We start from the raw sequence: 16,894 nt of genomic DNA on the forward strand, positions 1-16,894 counted from the left end.
AAAGCCTACCTTTTTCTGATCTGCTGCAGTTATAATTTGCTTAAAAGATGTTTTCTGTAATTATTAACTCCACTTTTCAACCAGTTGTCTTGGTAAAGCATAATATTCATTTCCACAGCAGTAATTCTATCAGTATGAGAACATATTCCTGCCATACACTCAACTCTGCTGCACAGAGGTCTCTATAAAACACTACCTACTGTCCTCATGCGCTCATTCATTCCAATTGATGCTACTCGCTGTTAAAGGACAATTCTGGCGTAAAATGAACCTAGGGGTTAACAACATATGTGTATCGAGTCGACCGTTCTCTGGGATATGTTTTCATGCTAATCGAATGTGTCGCTAGCTTGGAACAAGCTAGCTTAAACCGCTGATTAGCTTATAACACTAGCCTTCGGGGCAGAGGGTAAATCGATATTTCTACCCCACTAACAAGGCTCAAAATAGCACCAGACTTCCACTGTAGCATAATGAGGGTCTCTACATGTAAACCGAAGCATTGATGGTCATGATTTGTTTTCCCAAGATGGCGCCTGCATGTATACATGGACACTACTATCTTTATAATCTATCTTTGTAATAAACTGTCTGTACACTTACAAAGTTCTCAATGCTTCGGTTTACATGTAGAGACCCTCATTATGCTACCGTTGAAGTGTGGTGCCATTTTGAGCCTTGTTAGTGGTGTAGAAATAGAGATTTTCCCTCTGCCCTGAAGGTTAGCGTTATAAGCTAATCACCATTTTGCGGTAGCTTGTTTCAAGTTGAGACACATTTGATTAGCATGAAAACATATCCCAGAGAACGGTCGACTCGATACACGTTATTAACCCCTAGGTTAATTTTACGCCGGAATTGTCCTTTAAGTTACTGTCAATGTAACCTGCAAAGGTATTTCCAATTTAAAAGCCTTTAAGCAGCCTATAGGGCATGCATAATCTCCCCCTTTCCTAGTATGCTTTTTATTTGATACATCTACAGGTTGCAAGTGTTGCAATGTATTGATAGCAGTTTAACATCACATAAAAGATCAGCAAAGTAGAAAAAATCTGAAAATAATCGTGAAAAACTGTATTTCTCAGAGCAGTGGAGTGATGAATGGAGAAGAGGGTTGGGCATCATTTCCAATTCTGATTCTTACTTTCGATTCTGTTTCTTATTGATTCTCGATTCCGATCTTTGAGGGGTGGAGATGAAACGGGTCACCTGCACAGATAAGAGGGCAATTTTGTTTTCATTCAATGGTGGTGTGCAGTTTCACTGGGCTTTTTCGACATAAAATAAAGCCACGTTTCAGAGCGCCGCTTACTGCACCTGATAGTACGGTGGTCACTACGGAAACCAAAACTTGCAAATTTGGAAACGTTGGTTGGATTCAAAACCAAATTTTTCCTAACGATTCCAATAAGAAAACGATTCCATTGGAATCATAATATTTGAAACAATTCCAAGTTGGAACCGGTTCTCGATGGCCAATCCTAATGGAGACTCTGTTGTTGCACTGATTGAATAAGCTGTGGAAATGTACATTATACAGAATGTGCAATGAGAGCCATCATAGTGCAGGTAATTTCCCTCCTTTGCCTGATGAATGAAGTCGGAACGTGCTAAATGTGATGGGATAATAAAACATAATGTGGTATAAGATCATAAAACAGCATTACTTTCTGTACGAAACAGGACTCCTGGGGGCTTTTAAGTCAACATAAATGTCAAACACAACTTATAGCCGTCAGTCCCAGGCCTTGGATATGCACCTGGAGAGGAAAAGGTGATGGTGATGGAGGCGAAGGGAAGTATTCCGTTCTACCTTGCAGTGCAGCGGCACTTACCTGTGTTGGTGTCTGGACGAGGGGTGAGGTTAATCTCGTCGGCTACTGTTAAAGGAAGGGGGCAGGACAGAGGGGAGGGGTACAAACATTTGAGGGTTCAGTTAGTGCAAATGACATTCCACATGCAACATCCAGGTAGCGCTGCAAACATCACAAAGTGCTTCATCTCAATTAGGATCGGACGCCATGCGAGACAAGGAGGGGGGGGGGATGAAAAGAGGGCTTGAGGATAGCAATCAGACTTGTTGTGATATCAACACGGCACAGAGCAGCAATCTGGCAGAGAAGATTAGATATGATTATAGAGAGTGCGAGCGGAGAGACGGTTGCAGCCAAAGCAATCAGCGACTGTTCGAAGCCATTTCAAGGTGAATCAACACTGGGAAGTTCTTGACTTTGGGGCGAGAGATGCAGAGTCTGTTTCCATACAGAGGCAAGGGGGTGGAATACATTCAAATACAAGCATCAAGTCTGAAACCTGGGGCCGTGCAGGGATTATGTGCTAAAGGTAACATGAAAGGTTTTGCAGAATTTGAAGTAGCTGAGGTGCGCTGAGTTTATCAAATGACTCCATAGAAAAGTGAACACCAGCCTTTAATGCTTAACTTCTTCAATGCAGTTAACCCGACACTTACTATTTACAGAAGAGGATTAGGGCCACATGTGAAAAAATTTATTTGAGTTCTGAGTTTGAAGTCAGAATTCTGACTTCCATTTCCCAGAAAAAAGAAGTCATAATTCTGAGAATAAAGTCAGAATTCTGACTCGTTTCTCTGAATTCTGAATTTAATTTTTATAATTCTGAGAAAAAAAGTTAGAATTCTGCAACATGACATCATGACTTTGCTGTTATCGCGAGGCTATGGTTGGGTTTAGGAAAAGAACAAACGTGGAAAGGAAACGTCACACGCGGGACACGAAGGAAACGTCACACACAGGACGCGATCCGCGCTCTCCTGGGTGAAAGTCCTGTGTTTGACCCATCCTCCACCCTGACCAACCTCCCTACGTGGATTTTCACCCTTTCATACTACTCGCTACGGCATCAATTCGCACGCAATCGCAAGGTAATGTAAGTCAATGGAGGCCAAACGGCGTTGATAAACATGCTAAAAAGCAAGTATGCGTCTTGATAACACACCAATAATGGCATATGAATTGCCGTGTCATACATACACCACTTCATGAGATCAGTCAGAATTCTGAGATTAAACTCAGAACTCAATACATTTTTTCACATGTGGCCCTAATCCTCTTCCGTACATATTCTAAGTTTGTTGGGCGAAAGAAAAGGGAATTGTACCACTTAACAAGTTTTGTGCTCCTGGGTTTACCACTTGTAAATCCCCCAGTATACAGTAAATCCATCCATATCATATTCTGACACCAACAATGTATGGCTGAAGAAGTACTGTAGCTAATGCTTAACCCTTGAACTGTATCTTAAAAATGATGAGAAATGATGATGACACAAAGGGCAAACAACAGGCTAAGGCTACCTCCTTCAGCTGATATGGATGTGCCATGTTCATATATGGTGTGACTGGAAGCAGGTGGAGGTTTTCACATTCTCCGTCAGTTCCTGTTCATGGACGTGTCTCATTTCCCTGGAATCTAATGAACATCATTTTGAAAAGGTTTTGAAAGTTGTACCTAGATCCATGCTCTTGGACTTGCGTGTCTTGATGATCTCCAGCTGAGAGGCGTCTCCAAACTGCTTGGTGCGTTTCTCCGACATGCTCTGGCGCCCAAAGCCTTCCCTTTGGAAGTTGCCGTCTGGATTATTTTCATCTGGATTCAGGGAGCTGGAGGTAGGATAAGATTGGCTTTATTGATCCCACACGGGGTAATTTGTGTCACAGGAAGGACAGATAAATAGTATAGATAACATGTCTAGCATTTTCTATATAAAATATGGAGACTTCAAAAGATACTACAGGAGGAAGAGAAAGAAAAATAAAACAAATACAGATGTGGCATTAGACATTTAAAAGATGTAAGTGGAAAAGGTTATAAAGAACCTCTCTTCTTTGAACTCATCCAGTTCAAAGAAGGAAACTAAGAGAGTAAACAAGAGATGGAGGGAAATCTGAAAAAGACTTAGGAGAGCCGAATATGTGGAAAAATAAAAGAGAATGGGTTGGGGCAATGAGGGACGGAGGCAAGAAACAAAGTTTGAAGACAGCATGGGCGAGAAAAATGAAAGAGAGAGGAGAAAGAGAGAGCTTTACATAGAAGAAAGTAAATGGGTGGCAGATACATTATTAGAAGCAGAGAAAAAGAAAGATGAAAGTGAGACCAACAAAGAGGAAAAAGCTAAACACAAAACAATTGTATGAAGAGAAAAAGACAAGGGAGTTAAACAAAAGAGGAACGAAATAAGATATGACAAGAGAAATCAGGGGAGGAAAGAAAAGAGGAGAATAAAGAAAAAGAAAGTAATGATGGCATTAAAAAGAGATTGTGGTGAGAGAAAGAGAGAGAAAATGACTATCAGGCCCAAACATAAAGAGACACGATGAGAAACAGAGGGACTGCTCTGGGAGTCATCATATGCAGTAGAAAGATTCATCCTTCCCCATCACAGGAACACACACAGATACACACCCTGCATGTGGTGGCCATGTGTCATTGGTTTCTGATCACTAAACAATCAATTGATTGAAAAGTAAGTAGTATTTTTTTTTAAATAAAAACCTACTGTATGTATTGGATGATTTGCTCATGGTTAGACGCAGCTCTATGCTATGCATTAATGTGATGAATAAACACTGGCATGCAGCGGTGGAAGAAGTATTCAGATCCTTACTTAAAAGTAAAATAACTAATACCACACTGTAAAAATACTCTGTTACAAGTAAAAGACATGCATCGGAATTTTTACTTAAAGCTACAGTGTGTAGTTTCTGTCTCCCCGATGAGGAATTCTAAGTAATGACAACAAAACTGTTTGCACATGATACAAGCCTTCAGTGACCAACATAATCCCCAGTAAGAGAGAGTCAGATAGTGTTGTGAGGGTGGGGGGGGACATGAAGTCAGACTCAGTGGTGAGAGAAACTGAAGCAGAGGGACAGACACAGAGCTGTAGCCGAGCCAAAGTACAACACTTTTTAATTCATTAACTTTATCAGTTATCAGGCAAAGAAAGCGCTGATACAGATAATCAGCAAACTGCCAAAAAACGGACCGATAATCGATCTATCCCTACTCTGAACCCTGAATTGCTCCCGATGCTGCGCCAGCGGAGTGTTAAAGGACAATTCCGGCGTAAAATGAACCTAGGGGTTAATAAAATATGTGTATCGAGTCGACCGTTCTCTAGGATATGTTTTCATGCTAATAGAATGTGTCTCTAGCTTTAAACTAGCTACCGCAAAACCAGTGGTTAGCTGCTAATGCTAGCTTTTGGGGCAGATGGTAAATCACTATTTTATACCTCTAACAAGGCTCAGAATAGCACCACACTTCCACAGTAGCATAATGAGGGTCCCTACATGTAAACCAAAGCATTGAGAACTTTGTAAGTGTACAGACAGTTTATTAAAAAGATAGATTATAAAGACAGTAGTGTTCATGTTTCGGCCGCCATCTTGGAAAACAGTCATGAGCAGTCGAACCCCGAACGCCGTGCAACCATTAACCAGTAACATACCTCAAACTCAGCGTTCGCGATTCGACTGCTCATGATTGTTTCCATTGTTTCCATTGTTTTTGAGCCTTGTTAGTGGTAGAAAATAGTGATTTACCCTCTGCCCTGAAAGCTATCGTTAGCAGCTAACCACCAGTTTTGCGGTAGCTAGTTTAAAGCTAGAGACACATTAGATTAGCATGAAACATCCCAGAGAACGTTCGACTCAGTGCACATATTTTATTAACCGCTAGGTTCATTTTACGCCAGAATTGTCCTTTAATGTGCGTAAATGTTTATCTGATGAGCAGGTGGCACCTTGTACGGCAGCCTCGGCCACAGTGTGTGTGAATGTGTGTGAATGGTGAGTGGTTCCTGTACTATGTAAAAGTGCTCCGAGTGGTCGTCAAGACTAGAAAAGTCTTGTCAGCATTATGTTTGAGGAACTGAAGCAAGACTCTGTGTTAGGAATAATTCAAGTTTGCCCACCTGTCATTCTGAGGGGGCAGCTCTTTGGCCCAGGGCGGCGTCATGTCAGCGGTGAAGCCCACATCGTCGTGGGAGCTGGACGATGATTGGTCGGAGAGGTTGGGAGGGAGGAGCGGTGGCCCGTCGTCCTCTATGATCACCGTGTCGTCCTGCGGCATGTTGACGGTCGGCGAGAGCTGATAGTTTCCTGCAGGGGACAAGATCTCTTTTTTGAATTCGAATTCTTCATCTAAATTCTTTTAATTTATTCATAGACCGTCAGCCTTGTCTGTGGAGTTTCTCTTCATGTTCAAAGAGACTTATTGCATTTGTATTAAACATTAACAATATGTGGAATCAAACAAAACAAGCCAAGTTGAATTTATTCAAAATATCATTAAACAGGATATGGACGGCATGTTTATTTTCATGTGCAGTTCTCATGACTTTGTGTTGGAAAGAAATGCCAGTAGAACTTTGCACAAAAGAGTTTTTTAACACAACAGACAGGCGGTGTTGTCTACATTGACAATGAACCTGAAAACAAAATAAACTTTATTATACGTTTGCTTGAGAATAATCACCTACCCTGACAAAGGTCTGTGCATCTTATACTTACAGGAATAGTTTGACATTTTGGGATATGCACTTTTATACAGCAAGAGTTAAAAGAGAAAATAGATACCACTCATGTGTCTGTACTGTATGTTACTGTAAGTACAGGGCTGGAGCTGGGTGGCTAGTAACTTAGCTTAGCATGAAGCCTGGAAGCACTGGGGAAACAGCTAGCCCGGTTCTTTCCATTGTTCAATTTGTTACGTCATAGTGCAACTACTCCTTGACAACAAAGAAACCTGTTCATCCATCTGCTCCGCACTTCTGTGTTCTGGTTGCCTGGCAACTTCATGGTGACCGCAAGACTCCAGAAAGTCACTTCTTCTGGCTGTGGTTTTGCTAAGAAACAGTTCAAGTACAAGACTCAAACAGTTTAAACCAACAACGTAAAATATGTGAATCCAAACATTTTATAGCTAGTACAGTAGGTGTGTTTCTGAACTCTGGACAATGGCTAGCTGTTTCTCCAGTCTTTGTGCTAGGCTAAGCTAACCACCTCCTAGCCTGAGCTGCGTACCTAATGCACAGATATGAGAGTGGTATCCAACTTTTCATCTTACTCTCAGCAACAAAGCCATCAGTATATATCATTTTTTATAATAGTAAAGTTGTTAATGTTTCATGCTTTTCTTACACCTGTAAGTGCAACAGGATTCGATTGAAATAATTAAGATATGAGAAAATAGGACTATGGCCCTGACAAAATAACGCTTATGTCTTTCAGCTCCTACTGTAGGAGGATGATAGAAAAATAGTATCAACATGAAAAAGAAACACTTGTAAAAGCTTAGAAAAAGCTGGTCAGTTACCCAGCTCTTTTACACAACATCCTCGTGCATTCATCTATTTGTGAAAAGCGTGAGACTGCAGGAATAATTTAATGGGCCAACTGCAGCAAAACAAGTTTACCAAATCAAAAAGAAAAGAGAAATACAGGGCAACTCTTTAAACCACAAAACATATTTTGAAGTTTGAAAGCAGAGTGAAACTGCTCCTGGCTAATCAGCTTACACCAAGTGGAGTTTGGCAGCACAATGGTGTTCCTATGTCAAAACACTATGATTAATTCAAGCTGTGCCCTCACAAATAAAGATAAAAACTTCCCCGTGCTGAGGCGAATAAATAAAATAGCCCTCTTTCTCAGGCTCTGAAAAGCAAGGCTTAAAAAGCAATTGAAATGCAGCGCATGACTTTGTCTTTAATCTGTATTTTGAAATGGGGGGGGGGGGGGGTTCTCTGCATCAAAAGAAGGGCAGCTTCAATGCATCACAAGCCTTGTGTACTGAGTTTAGGGAGAAGTTTGTATGTCTGTAGAAAGAGTTAGGGCTTTAAAGACGGAGACCTGAGGCCTGTACTACGAATCCAGATCAACATGTCCTGGATGTATTTCAGTTCCCCGTCTTCACCTAACCTAACAACTGCGGTCCCGCATAAGCTGTGTCACAACGGTGGTTAACAACTAGTTCAATCAACCCAGGGCTTCCCAATCCAGTGGCGCACGCGTTCACATAAAAGAGGCGGCGTTTGCACAGCACGACCAATCACAAACATCTACCAGAGCTGCATATTTTATATAAGAAGAACAAACTATAATTCTACATAAATATGAAGAGCACAGACAAAGTTTTACAGGCAAAACGCAATACAGTCGCTGCTTCCTAAAACAGGAAGGAAAGCGGGCAAAAAAATAGCCGGCGCTGTAAATGCATAAATCACAACGCTTATCAATATCACTTCCCCATCAGTCAGACACAAGATCTGACCATAACTACACTTGTCCTTTCCATAAACTGCCGTTGGTTTAGCCTATTATTTCAGTTGCAACCTGGCAGTGGTTAGTGATCATGAGAGCAAATAAAAAATATAAAAACATAATTCAAACCGATGTGCTCATTGGCAACACACAGCTCAACAAGCCTACAAATAACCTATACGTAATTCCCTCCACTGAAAATCTATACATTTCATAAAAAATACCCATCAGAGAATGTTAATGGGGTTGTTGGTCTCTAAATGTTTGAACTTTTCTGAGCGCACACATCTCTCTCTCCACCTCTCTCTCTCTCTCTCTCTCTCTCTCTGCAGCAAAGGGCAACACCCCCTTTAATGGTAAAATGGTGTCATTAATATCCACTGTCGTGTCAATAATATCCACTTTTATTAAAACAAAAACAAAATAAAGAATAATAATAATAATATAAAATACATATTGTGACATGCTAGTGTTGTTTTCTTAGTTTTGGTTTGTTTCTGTCCATCATTCACTTGCATCCTGCTACACTGATTGTTGTGTCGAATATGTATAGACACTTATGTTTGCATTGAGGTATACATTTACATAGGTTGGGAAATTAACTTAACACTTTAATACCTTTCCCCTTTTGGGTGTGGTCCACCTAGATTAGACAGAGTTAAAATTGGGACGGAATGTTTTTCAGGATATATATCCTGCCTTGGATGGTGCGTGGATATTTTTTACTGACAGGCATTCTTCTTGAACAACAAAGGCTCAAACGTAGCAGTCTGTAGAAGTTGTACATAGTCGTACCACCCAACAGCCAAAACAGTGGCGGATAATGTGTATAGACACAGCTGGAGCCTGATAACTGTTTACTAAATTGCTGATAATGAAAAAGAAAAAAGTAACTAATAAAAGACATTTGTATGTGCATCAGTTAGAATGCATGTTTGTAAAAGAGCATTTACCCACATATAAAGGATAGTTGTGCTGAACTGCATCTGCAAAAGTGTGTGAGTGTGTGCACTTAACACAGTCAGACCTTTATCACACTAATGGCGCTTTTCCATTACATGGTACCTGCTCAACTCGCCTCGACTCTACTCGCCTTTTTTGGTTTTCCATTACGAAAAAAAGTCCCTGGTACCTGCTAACAGGTACTTTTTTTAGTACCTCCTCAGTCGAGGTTCCAAGCGAGCTGAGGCGAGCCGAAAAGGTGACGTGAAAGCGACAGACGGGGGTGTCCTGAACAAACCCGCTATTTTTAAACAGTTTAGCCAGCTGTTTGTTTTTTTGCTGCCTCCAACTTCTTCTGAAATAAAATGTGTCTTCTGGCAACAACACACACCTTCGACGTTCTGTGTGTGTGTCGCGTTAGGTCACGGCAGTTTACTAAGGCGCCGCTTGTTTACAGTTCTGCGGAGGCTCCAGGCAGAGCTTTCGCCGTATCCTACGTACACACACACATGCAGGCTCGACGCACACACCAGCTGACAAATGTATACATCAGGCCACATATTACATAGGCTACGGCGAAAGCTCTGCCTGCGTGGAGCCTCCACAGAACTGTAAAACAAGCTCAAGTGGTCTGATGTTTGTGTGCTGGTGTGTGCGTCGAGCCGGCAAGACGACCAGCCACGCTGAGGCGGTACTTAAATCTGCAATGGAAAACGGACGCACAGTGTGTCGAGTCGAGTCGAGTCGAGAAGGTACCATGTAATGGAAAAACGCCATAACTGAACTGTGTAAGTGGTTTTAGTGTGTGTGTGTGTGTGTGTGTGTGTGTGCTACTTCAGCCCCCTCCTGCTGTGTGTGTTTGTTATTCGCTGGGAATTTGGGAGTCTGGGTGAGTCCTCTAACACAGCATGGTCGCTTCTCTCTCTCTCTCAGACCACACACACACACACACACACACATCTTATACACATACAACTTTCCACAGACAAACAGACACACACACACACACACACGTTTTATACACACAAAACCATCCACACACAAACATGTGCATTCACAGAATCACTTAATCCCATTTCCCTAAGCAGTCCAATGCGCGACACTGAGAATCCCATCAATGTCACAGTTTGAATAACTGCAGTACAATCAACTGGCAGCTACTGAGCAGAAAGCCAATGAATCTGTCAACTCACTAGCCTAGTAAACGGAGAAAAAAAAACGTCTCTTTGTTTTAGTGCCAGCACCCAAGGGCAGCCATCCGCCAGCAACAATAGCACTGCCATGTGGACGGAGCGCACACCCATCACCTGAGAATCAAATCAAAAAACACACATTATCTTTGCCAGTGGCTGTAATCATTTGTGACAGAACTGCAGTGGAACATTAGGAGGCATTTCATTTGAGATTCTCAGGGAGAGGCTATTATCAGATGTTTTTTGTGTGCAAAATTACTACATATTTGAGGGCAAAAGGGGAGACACAAAATGGCCAGGAGGAAAGAAAGGGGATGAAAAGATTTTTTAGATGAAAATGGAGATAGCAAGAGGTGAGAATAACACGGGGTGAGAGACATTCAAAAGAGTTTTTTTTTTGTTCCTCTTTTCATTTTGTCTTGCCTCGGTCTATTTGCATAATTAGTAAGGAGGTTATTGCCAGGGGTGCTGGGCCTTGAAAGCTATTGGCCTGAAGGAATAATTAAGTCTCTCTCTTATCCCTGGCATCCTCAGAGTGCAGAAAGCCAGCGAGGGATCTAAGAGTGTGCACGGGCCAAAACGCAAGCTGATATGTTCTGAATGGGAATGATGTTGTCTTCTAAGAAAGCCTAATGCATGATTTATTTTTTGTGGCACCCTTACGAAGAGAGAAAAAGACCTAAAGCAAGCAACTGTAAAAGACCCCCCCAGCACTCACACACACACACACACACACACACACACACGCACGCACACACACTTATTTATTTAATGGAGGTTTGCTCAGCATGGTAAGCTCTGCTTGGTATTCACACACGTTCACATCTACAGACTTCTACAGTACTGTTGGCTTCTGGGCAGCAGCACTGCAGCAGCTAAGAGCCCGCCGTCTGCTTTTCCAGACCATTCCACAGTATTTAAACCTGTCATGACTAGGCATGGGCCGGTTACCGGTTTCAAGGCATGCCGCGGTTTAAAAAAGCCACGGTTTCAAAACCTCTAAAGCTTTCCGTCATACCGTTCCTGAGGTATGAGCTGTTTTTTATGAGTGGTCATGGACAGACAGTGCAGTTTAGTCTCCCTGCCACTGTGCAGTGTGTTTAAAAATCAATTACATTGTGTTCAATGGGGGAAAAAAAAGTTTTTCTTACCCAGACTTTTAATACATTTCAGAGCTGTAATTGCAATACTGCAATACTGTGAAACCGTGATATTTTTGCTGAAAGCTATCATACCGTCAGAATCTCACACCGGCCAATGCCTAGTCATGACCCAACGGTTTCTGTTTATGAAACACAATATTTGTTAATGCACAGAAAGCACTGCATGTGGCAACAATACATTAGCTTGTGCATTCTCCGACACTTGAGACACAACTTGACACCACACAAGTTAAGTTACAGACCCTTGAGCAGGTCTACACAAGCTCTGCCCCAACCGTTGGCCAAAGTTGCCCAACTGTATTTTAAAAGGGTTGGTTCAACCAAATAACACAACACTTTGTCTGGTGGTATTTACTGTAGACATGCGGATAGTTTGGGTTTAAATTGCGCATTTTTTGAGAGATCTGTCTCTGAAATGACACAATGACCTGCTATTTATTCCCTCATTTCACTTGTTTCCGTTTGTGTGCATCCTTGTCCCAGAAATGCCTGTTACTAACCTATCTCTGGGGAGTTTACTCCCCGGAGTCCCTTATGTTTCTTCTTCACCCAGAATATCGCCTTGGATTAGGGTGGCACCAAGACCTGGGTCTTGGGTGCAGCGGTCGCTGTGGACCTGCTACACCCTGTTACGCTCTGCGATTCCCCGCAGTGTCCGGCTGCGTCCTGCTGCGTCCTGCCATGTCCACCCATGCTCTGCTGTGCCACACTACACCCCGTAACGCCCTGCTGTGTCCTACTATGACATGAACTACTACGACCACCATTGTAGTCACTGTCCCATTATCTTTATTATGACTATTATTGCCACTGTTCATCACACCCCCAACCGGTGCCGTCAGACACCGCCTACCAAGAGTCTGGGTCTGTCCCAGGTTTCTTCCTAAAAGGGAGTTTTTTCTCGCCACTGTAACAATAGCTACTGCTAATGCTTGCTCTTGAGGGAACCACTGTAATTGTTGGGTCTTTGTAAACTACAGAGTGTGGTCTAGACCTACTCTATCTGTAAAGTGTCTCGAAATAACTCTTGTTATGATTTGATACTAGAAATAAAATTGAATTGAACTGAATTGAAATGTCGGGTGGTTTGGGTGGTTTGAAGATACCGGCAGACAAGCTAATCCAGCACAAATTAGTGCATAAAAAGTCACCAAAATGATGTATTTGAACCTCATGTTCAAGGCTCAATGATTAACTTGTGTTGACTTCGGGTCACATTGACCCGTTTTAAATTTTTGTTTTATATCAGAAAATATTGGACGTAGAAATAAGTGCTGAAAATGTGTAGAAGAAAAATTTTAAAATTTAAAACGTTGGAAAAAGCAAAAACAAATTGTGAAAAAAAGGCGTCACAAATGTCAGAAAAAAAAGTGTTTTTTTCAAGGTTGAAGGGAAGACAACAAAAGGGTTGAACAGAAAATGAGGGAAAAACAGCAAAAACAGGCTGGGCTGGCTATGGGCTTGCTCTCTAAAGAAATCGTTCCAATGCAATGTTTTTATATATTGTGATCTTTTTCGTTGAAAAGTTGTTACAACTACAGAAAAATGCAACAACAACAAAAACCTGTTAATTTCTCATGCATTGGTTCAGCACTAAACAAAAGGCCATTTTGGACCTCAACTCTTTACTAAATATAGTGAAAGAAAGATAAATGAATTACAGTAGCAAGCAGATGGAATTTGTGTTTGGGAGAAAAAAACATAATTCTGAAGCATGTTAACTTAATTTACTTTTAATACTGTTTCAAATGAAAATCTGGCAAACACAAAGGCACTTTACTAATCCATAGAAGAGTTCTGTCTTCATATGGGCAGAAATCTTGTCATGTGTGTGGTCTTGATCTTCAACTTGTTTCAGAATCAATCTCCAATTAATAAACTAAAATAAAAGCACCTATAAAAAGCTGAGTGAAGGGGGATGCCTGCTGGTCTTTATCCTGTGCTCAGCCCACACTGGCAAATTAAACAACGGCTCAAATAAAGCTTTAATCCTTCCCCAACCTCTCCAATCTCCCTTTGACACAAAACCGCAAAATGATGTTTCCATGACTGTGCTGCTTTGATATCTCGAGGTCAAGCCAAGCGCATGGAGAAAAAAAAATTTCATTAGGATAAACCCCTTGAGATGTATCATCTCGTTTCCAAGGGGGTCCCAAATTACAGACTTGATTTGAACAGATTCAGAAACCATGGAAGATCTAAAATATTTTACATGACAAATTGGGGTTGAATTTTCCCTTAGGTGGTCAGGAAAAAAAAAAAACACTCCACTGGGCTGATTAAGTGTTTAATAAGCAGGGAAATGTCTCATGTGTCTGTGATAGTTAGTGATTATATAGTGGGCATCCCTCCACAGGCCAGCTTCGGAGGTTTCTTGCATCTGGTGTCCCGCCTTGTTAAGGTTAGGTGAAATATTAGAAGAAACAGGCCATTGGAGGCAGCCTGACATCTTCATTTCCCTGCTTAGCCCTGCCAATTTGCAGTGTAGCAACACACAAAAGCCCACATGTCGGAGGATCAATAAGCAGCAGGTGTTGGTAATTAATTCCTTGTGTATTTAATTGATGAGTAAGGGGCAGTGGCACCGCAAGCCCTAATCCTGTACGCACTGTGCGTCCATTTGTTTTCTGTGAGACGTGAAACGCATCTAATGAGAACAATGCGTAAATGCTCACAGGAGCAGCAGCCGACAGCAGCTCTGTTCTGCTCTCTGCTCTGGTCACAGTAATCATTCTCTCATTAATTATACCTTATTTAACCAACAACCCATCCACTATTAATCACAATCTTCATGTTTAGGACTCGATCCGTAGATAAACTGGTTGCTGGACACTGAGTATCTAAACCCACGGACGGAGCTATAGCATGTTGTTTGAATCATGTGTTAACATGGACATGAATATGGCGGTCATGAGGCTTATCCCGTTTTTGATCATATTCGGGATATGATGTTGACATGGCACACTGTCTGCTCTGAGCACATGAACCTCTCTCTCTCTCTCTCTTTTTTACAAAACGCTTCAGTAAAATATTTTCATGATCTGGTCAGTATATGATACAAGTACACTAGCACACTCTCATACACATTAAATATTATAAGAACAGCTGATTTCTGGTGCAGTAAACCGCTTCAGCGGGCGGGCAGTTCTTGTGCGTACAAAAAATATAATCCTGCCAGTGCTACTGGACACACACACACTTTATTTTAGTCCTCATGGGATGAGGGTTCGGATTTCACTAAACACTATGACAGCATTGAGGTGAGCTCATTCAAGGTGAGCAGCGCCATGTTTTCATTGGAGATTTTTGAGGAACGCTAAGAAAAAAATCAGCAGCGACTTTATTGCTTTCCAGGGGCTAAGATGAGATGTCCAGCAACCTCGCCCAGGGCGGTATCGTCCATGTCGGCTGCAATGACATTCCCGGCCGGAGCTCCTAAATACTTACACATTCCTCTTGGGGAAATTCAATCGCCGTCTGTACCTGCAATGTTATGTGCTTTTTACACTTTTAACGTTTTTTGTTTTTGCTCAACAAATTATTAATATTATCTTTTATTTTATAATCCTTCCTGTTCTTGTTACGGTTGATGATCATTAACTGATCCACATTTCGAGGATCATTTCATTTTTACTAAGGTAAGAGTGAGGGCAGAGAGACAAATACCAATGAATACTTTGCATTTAATCAATCCGATTTTTCTTGTCCTGGTAACTGTAGTCCTCCATGTTACCTCTCCAGCTTTCAGCTACTGTTGCTACTGTATGTCTATGTCCAGCTGGTGGCAATATGTTACCGCTATCTGTTATAAAAGCACTGGACCTGTCGGCAGCTCATCTGGTCGGTAGGCCTGGAACAATTATTACATCATTGTCTAATTGTCTAATTTTTTTTTACATAATCGCGGTTTCTTTGTTTAAAGGTCCCATGACATGGTACTCTTTGGATGCTTTTATATAGGCCTTAGTGGTCCCCTAATACTGTATCTGAAGTCTCTTTTATATAGGCCTTAGTGGTCTCCTAATACTGTATCTGAAGTCTCTTTATATAGACCTTAGTGGTCCCCTAATACTGTATCTGAAGTCTCTTTATATAGACCTTAGTGGTCCCCTAATACTGTATCTGAAGTCTCTTTTATATAGGCCTTAGTGGTCCCCTAATACTGTATCTGAAGTCTCTTTTATATAGACCTTAGTGGTCCCCTAATACTGTATCTGAAGTCTCTTTTATATAGACCTTAGTGGTCCCCTAATACTGTATCTGAAGTCTCTTTATATAGACCTTAGTGGTCCCCTAATACTGTATCTGAAGTCTCTTTATATAGACCTTAGTGGTCCCCTAATACTGTATCTGAAGTCTCTTTATATAGACCTTAGTGGTCCCCTAATACTGTATCTGAAGTCTCTTTTATATAGACCTTAGTGGTCCCCTAATACTGTATCTGAAGTCTCTTTTATATAGACCTTAGTGGTCCCCTAATACTGTATCTGAAGTCTCTTTATATAGACCTTAGTGGTCCCCTAATACTGTATCTGAAGTCTCTTTTATATAGGCCTTAGTGGTCCCCTAATACTGTATCTGAAGTCTCTTTATATAGACCTTAGTGGTCCCCTAATACTGTATCTTAAGTATCTTTCCCGAAATTCAGCCTTGATGCAGAATTACAGCCACTAGAGCCAGTCCCACAAGGAGCTTTACTTAGGATGTGCCATTTCTGTATCTGTAGCTTTAAATGCTATTGAGGAGGAGAGAGGGTGGGGGTGTGGCCTTGACCAACTGCCATGCTTTGCTTGTTTTCAAGCCATGATGTCTCTCTCTCTCTCATGGGCGGGCCAAATTCTCTGGGCGGGCAAATCAGAGAAAGGGGAGGTAACCTTTCCCCTTATGACGTCATAAAGGGAAGATTCCAGATCGGCCCATCTGAGCTTTCATTTTCTCAAAGGCAGAGCAGGATACCCAGGGCTCGGTTTACACCTATCACCATTTCTAGCCACTGGGGGACCATAGGCAGGCTGGGGGAACACATATTAATGTTAAAAAACCTCATAAAGTGAAATTTCCATGCCATGGGACCTTTAAACGCAATTAATTGCTAACATTAGCTAAGGTCTTAAAACAACACTATGTAACTTTTCCCGCTTCGGTCCCCCTACAGGTTGGAAGCGGAATTGTCCATTACATTACATTACATTATGCAAGTTTGCCAAATCGGGTAGCGGATCTGTAGTTCGAATGAACCGGACAATGTAATGTAATGGACAATTCCACTTCCACCCAAAAGTTACACAGTGTTG

General features: G+C 41.6%; 1 protein-coding gene across 14 annotated transcripts in view; it reads right to left on the reverse strand.

The window, feature by feature from the left end:
- The window catches only part of pard3ab (par-3 family cell polarity regulator alpha, b), a 354,566-nt gene that overhangs the window by 105,882 nt on the left and 231,790 nt on the right, over window positions 1–16,894 (reverse strand). For 11 of the 14 annotated variants that reach the window (XR_004898393.1, XM_036005564.1, XM_031292481.2 and 8 more), the window contains 3 exons: window positions 5,956–6,142; window positions 3,489–3,640; window positions 1,836–1,880 (listed from right to left, as the gene is read on the reverse strand). Coding sequence is in view for 13 of the 14 variants with exons in the window: in XM_036005564.1 (XP_035861457.1) it covers window positions 1,836–1,880; window positions 3,489–3,640; window positions 5,956–6,142 (384 nt within the window). In the remaining variant the exon portion in view is untranslated. The remainder of the gene's footprint in view (window positions 1–1,835; window positions 1,881–3,488; window positions 3,641–5,955; window positions 6,143–16,894) is intronic. The other 3 variants (XM_036005563.1, XM_031292479.2, XM_036005560.1) reach the window with 1 other exon arrangement.

This window comes from Sander lucioperca, chromosome 9 (genome assembly GCF_008315115.2).
Source record: "Sander lucioperca isolate FBNREF2018 chromosome 9, SLUC_FBN_1.2, whole genome shotgun sequence".
In the NCBI taxonomy this organism is placed as follows: Eukaryota; Metazoa; Chordata; class Actinopteri; order Perciformes; family Percidae; genus Sander; species Sander lucioperca.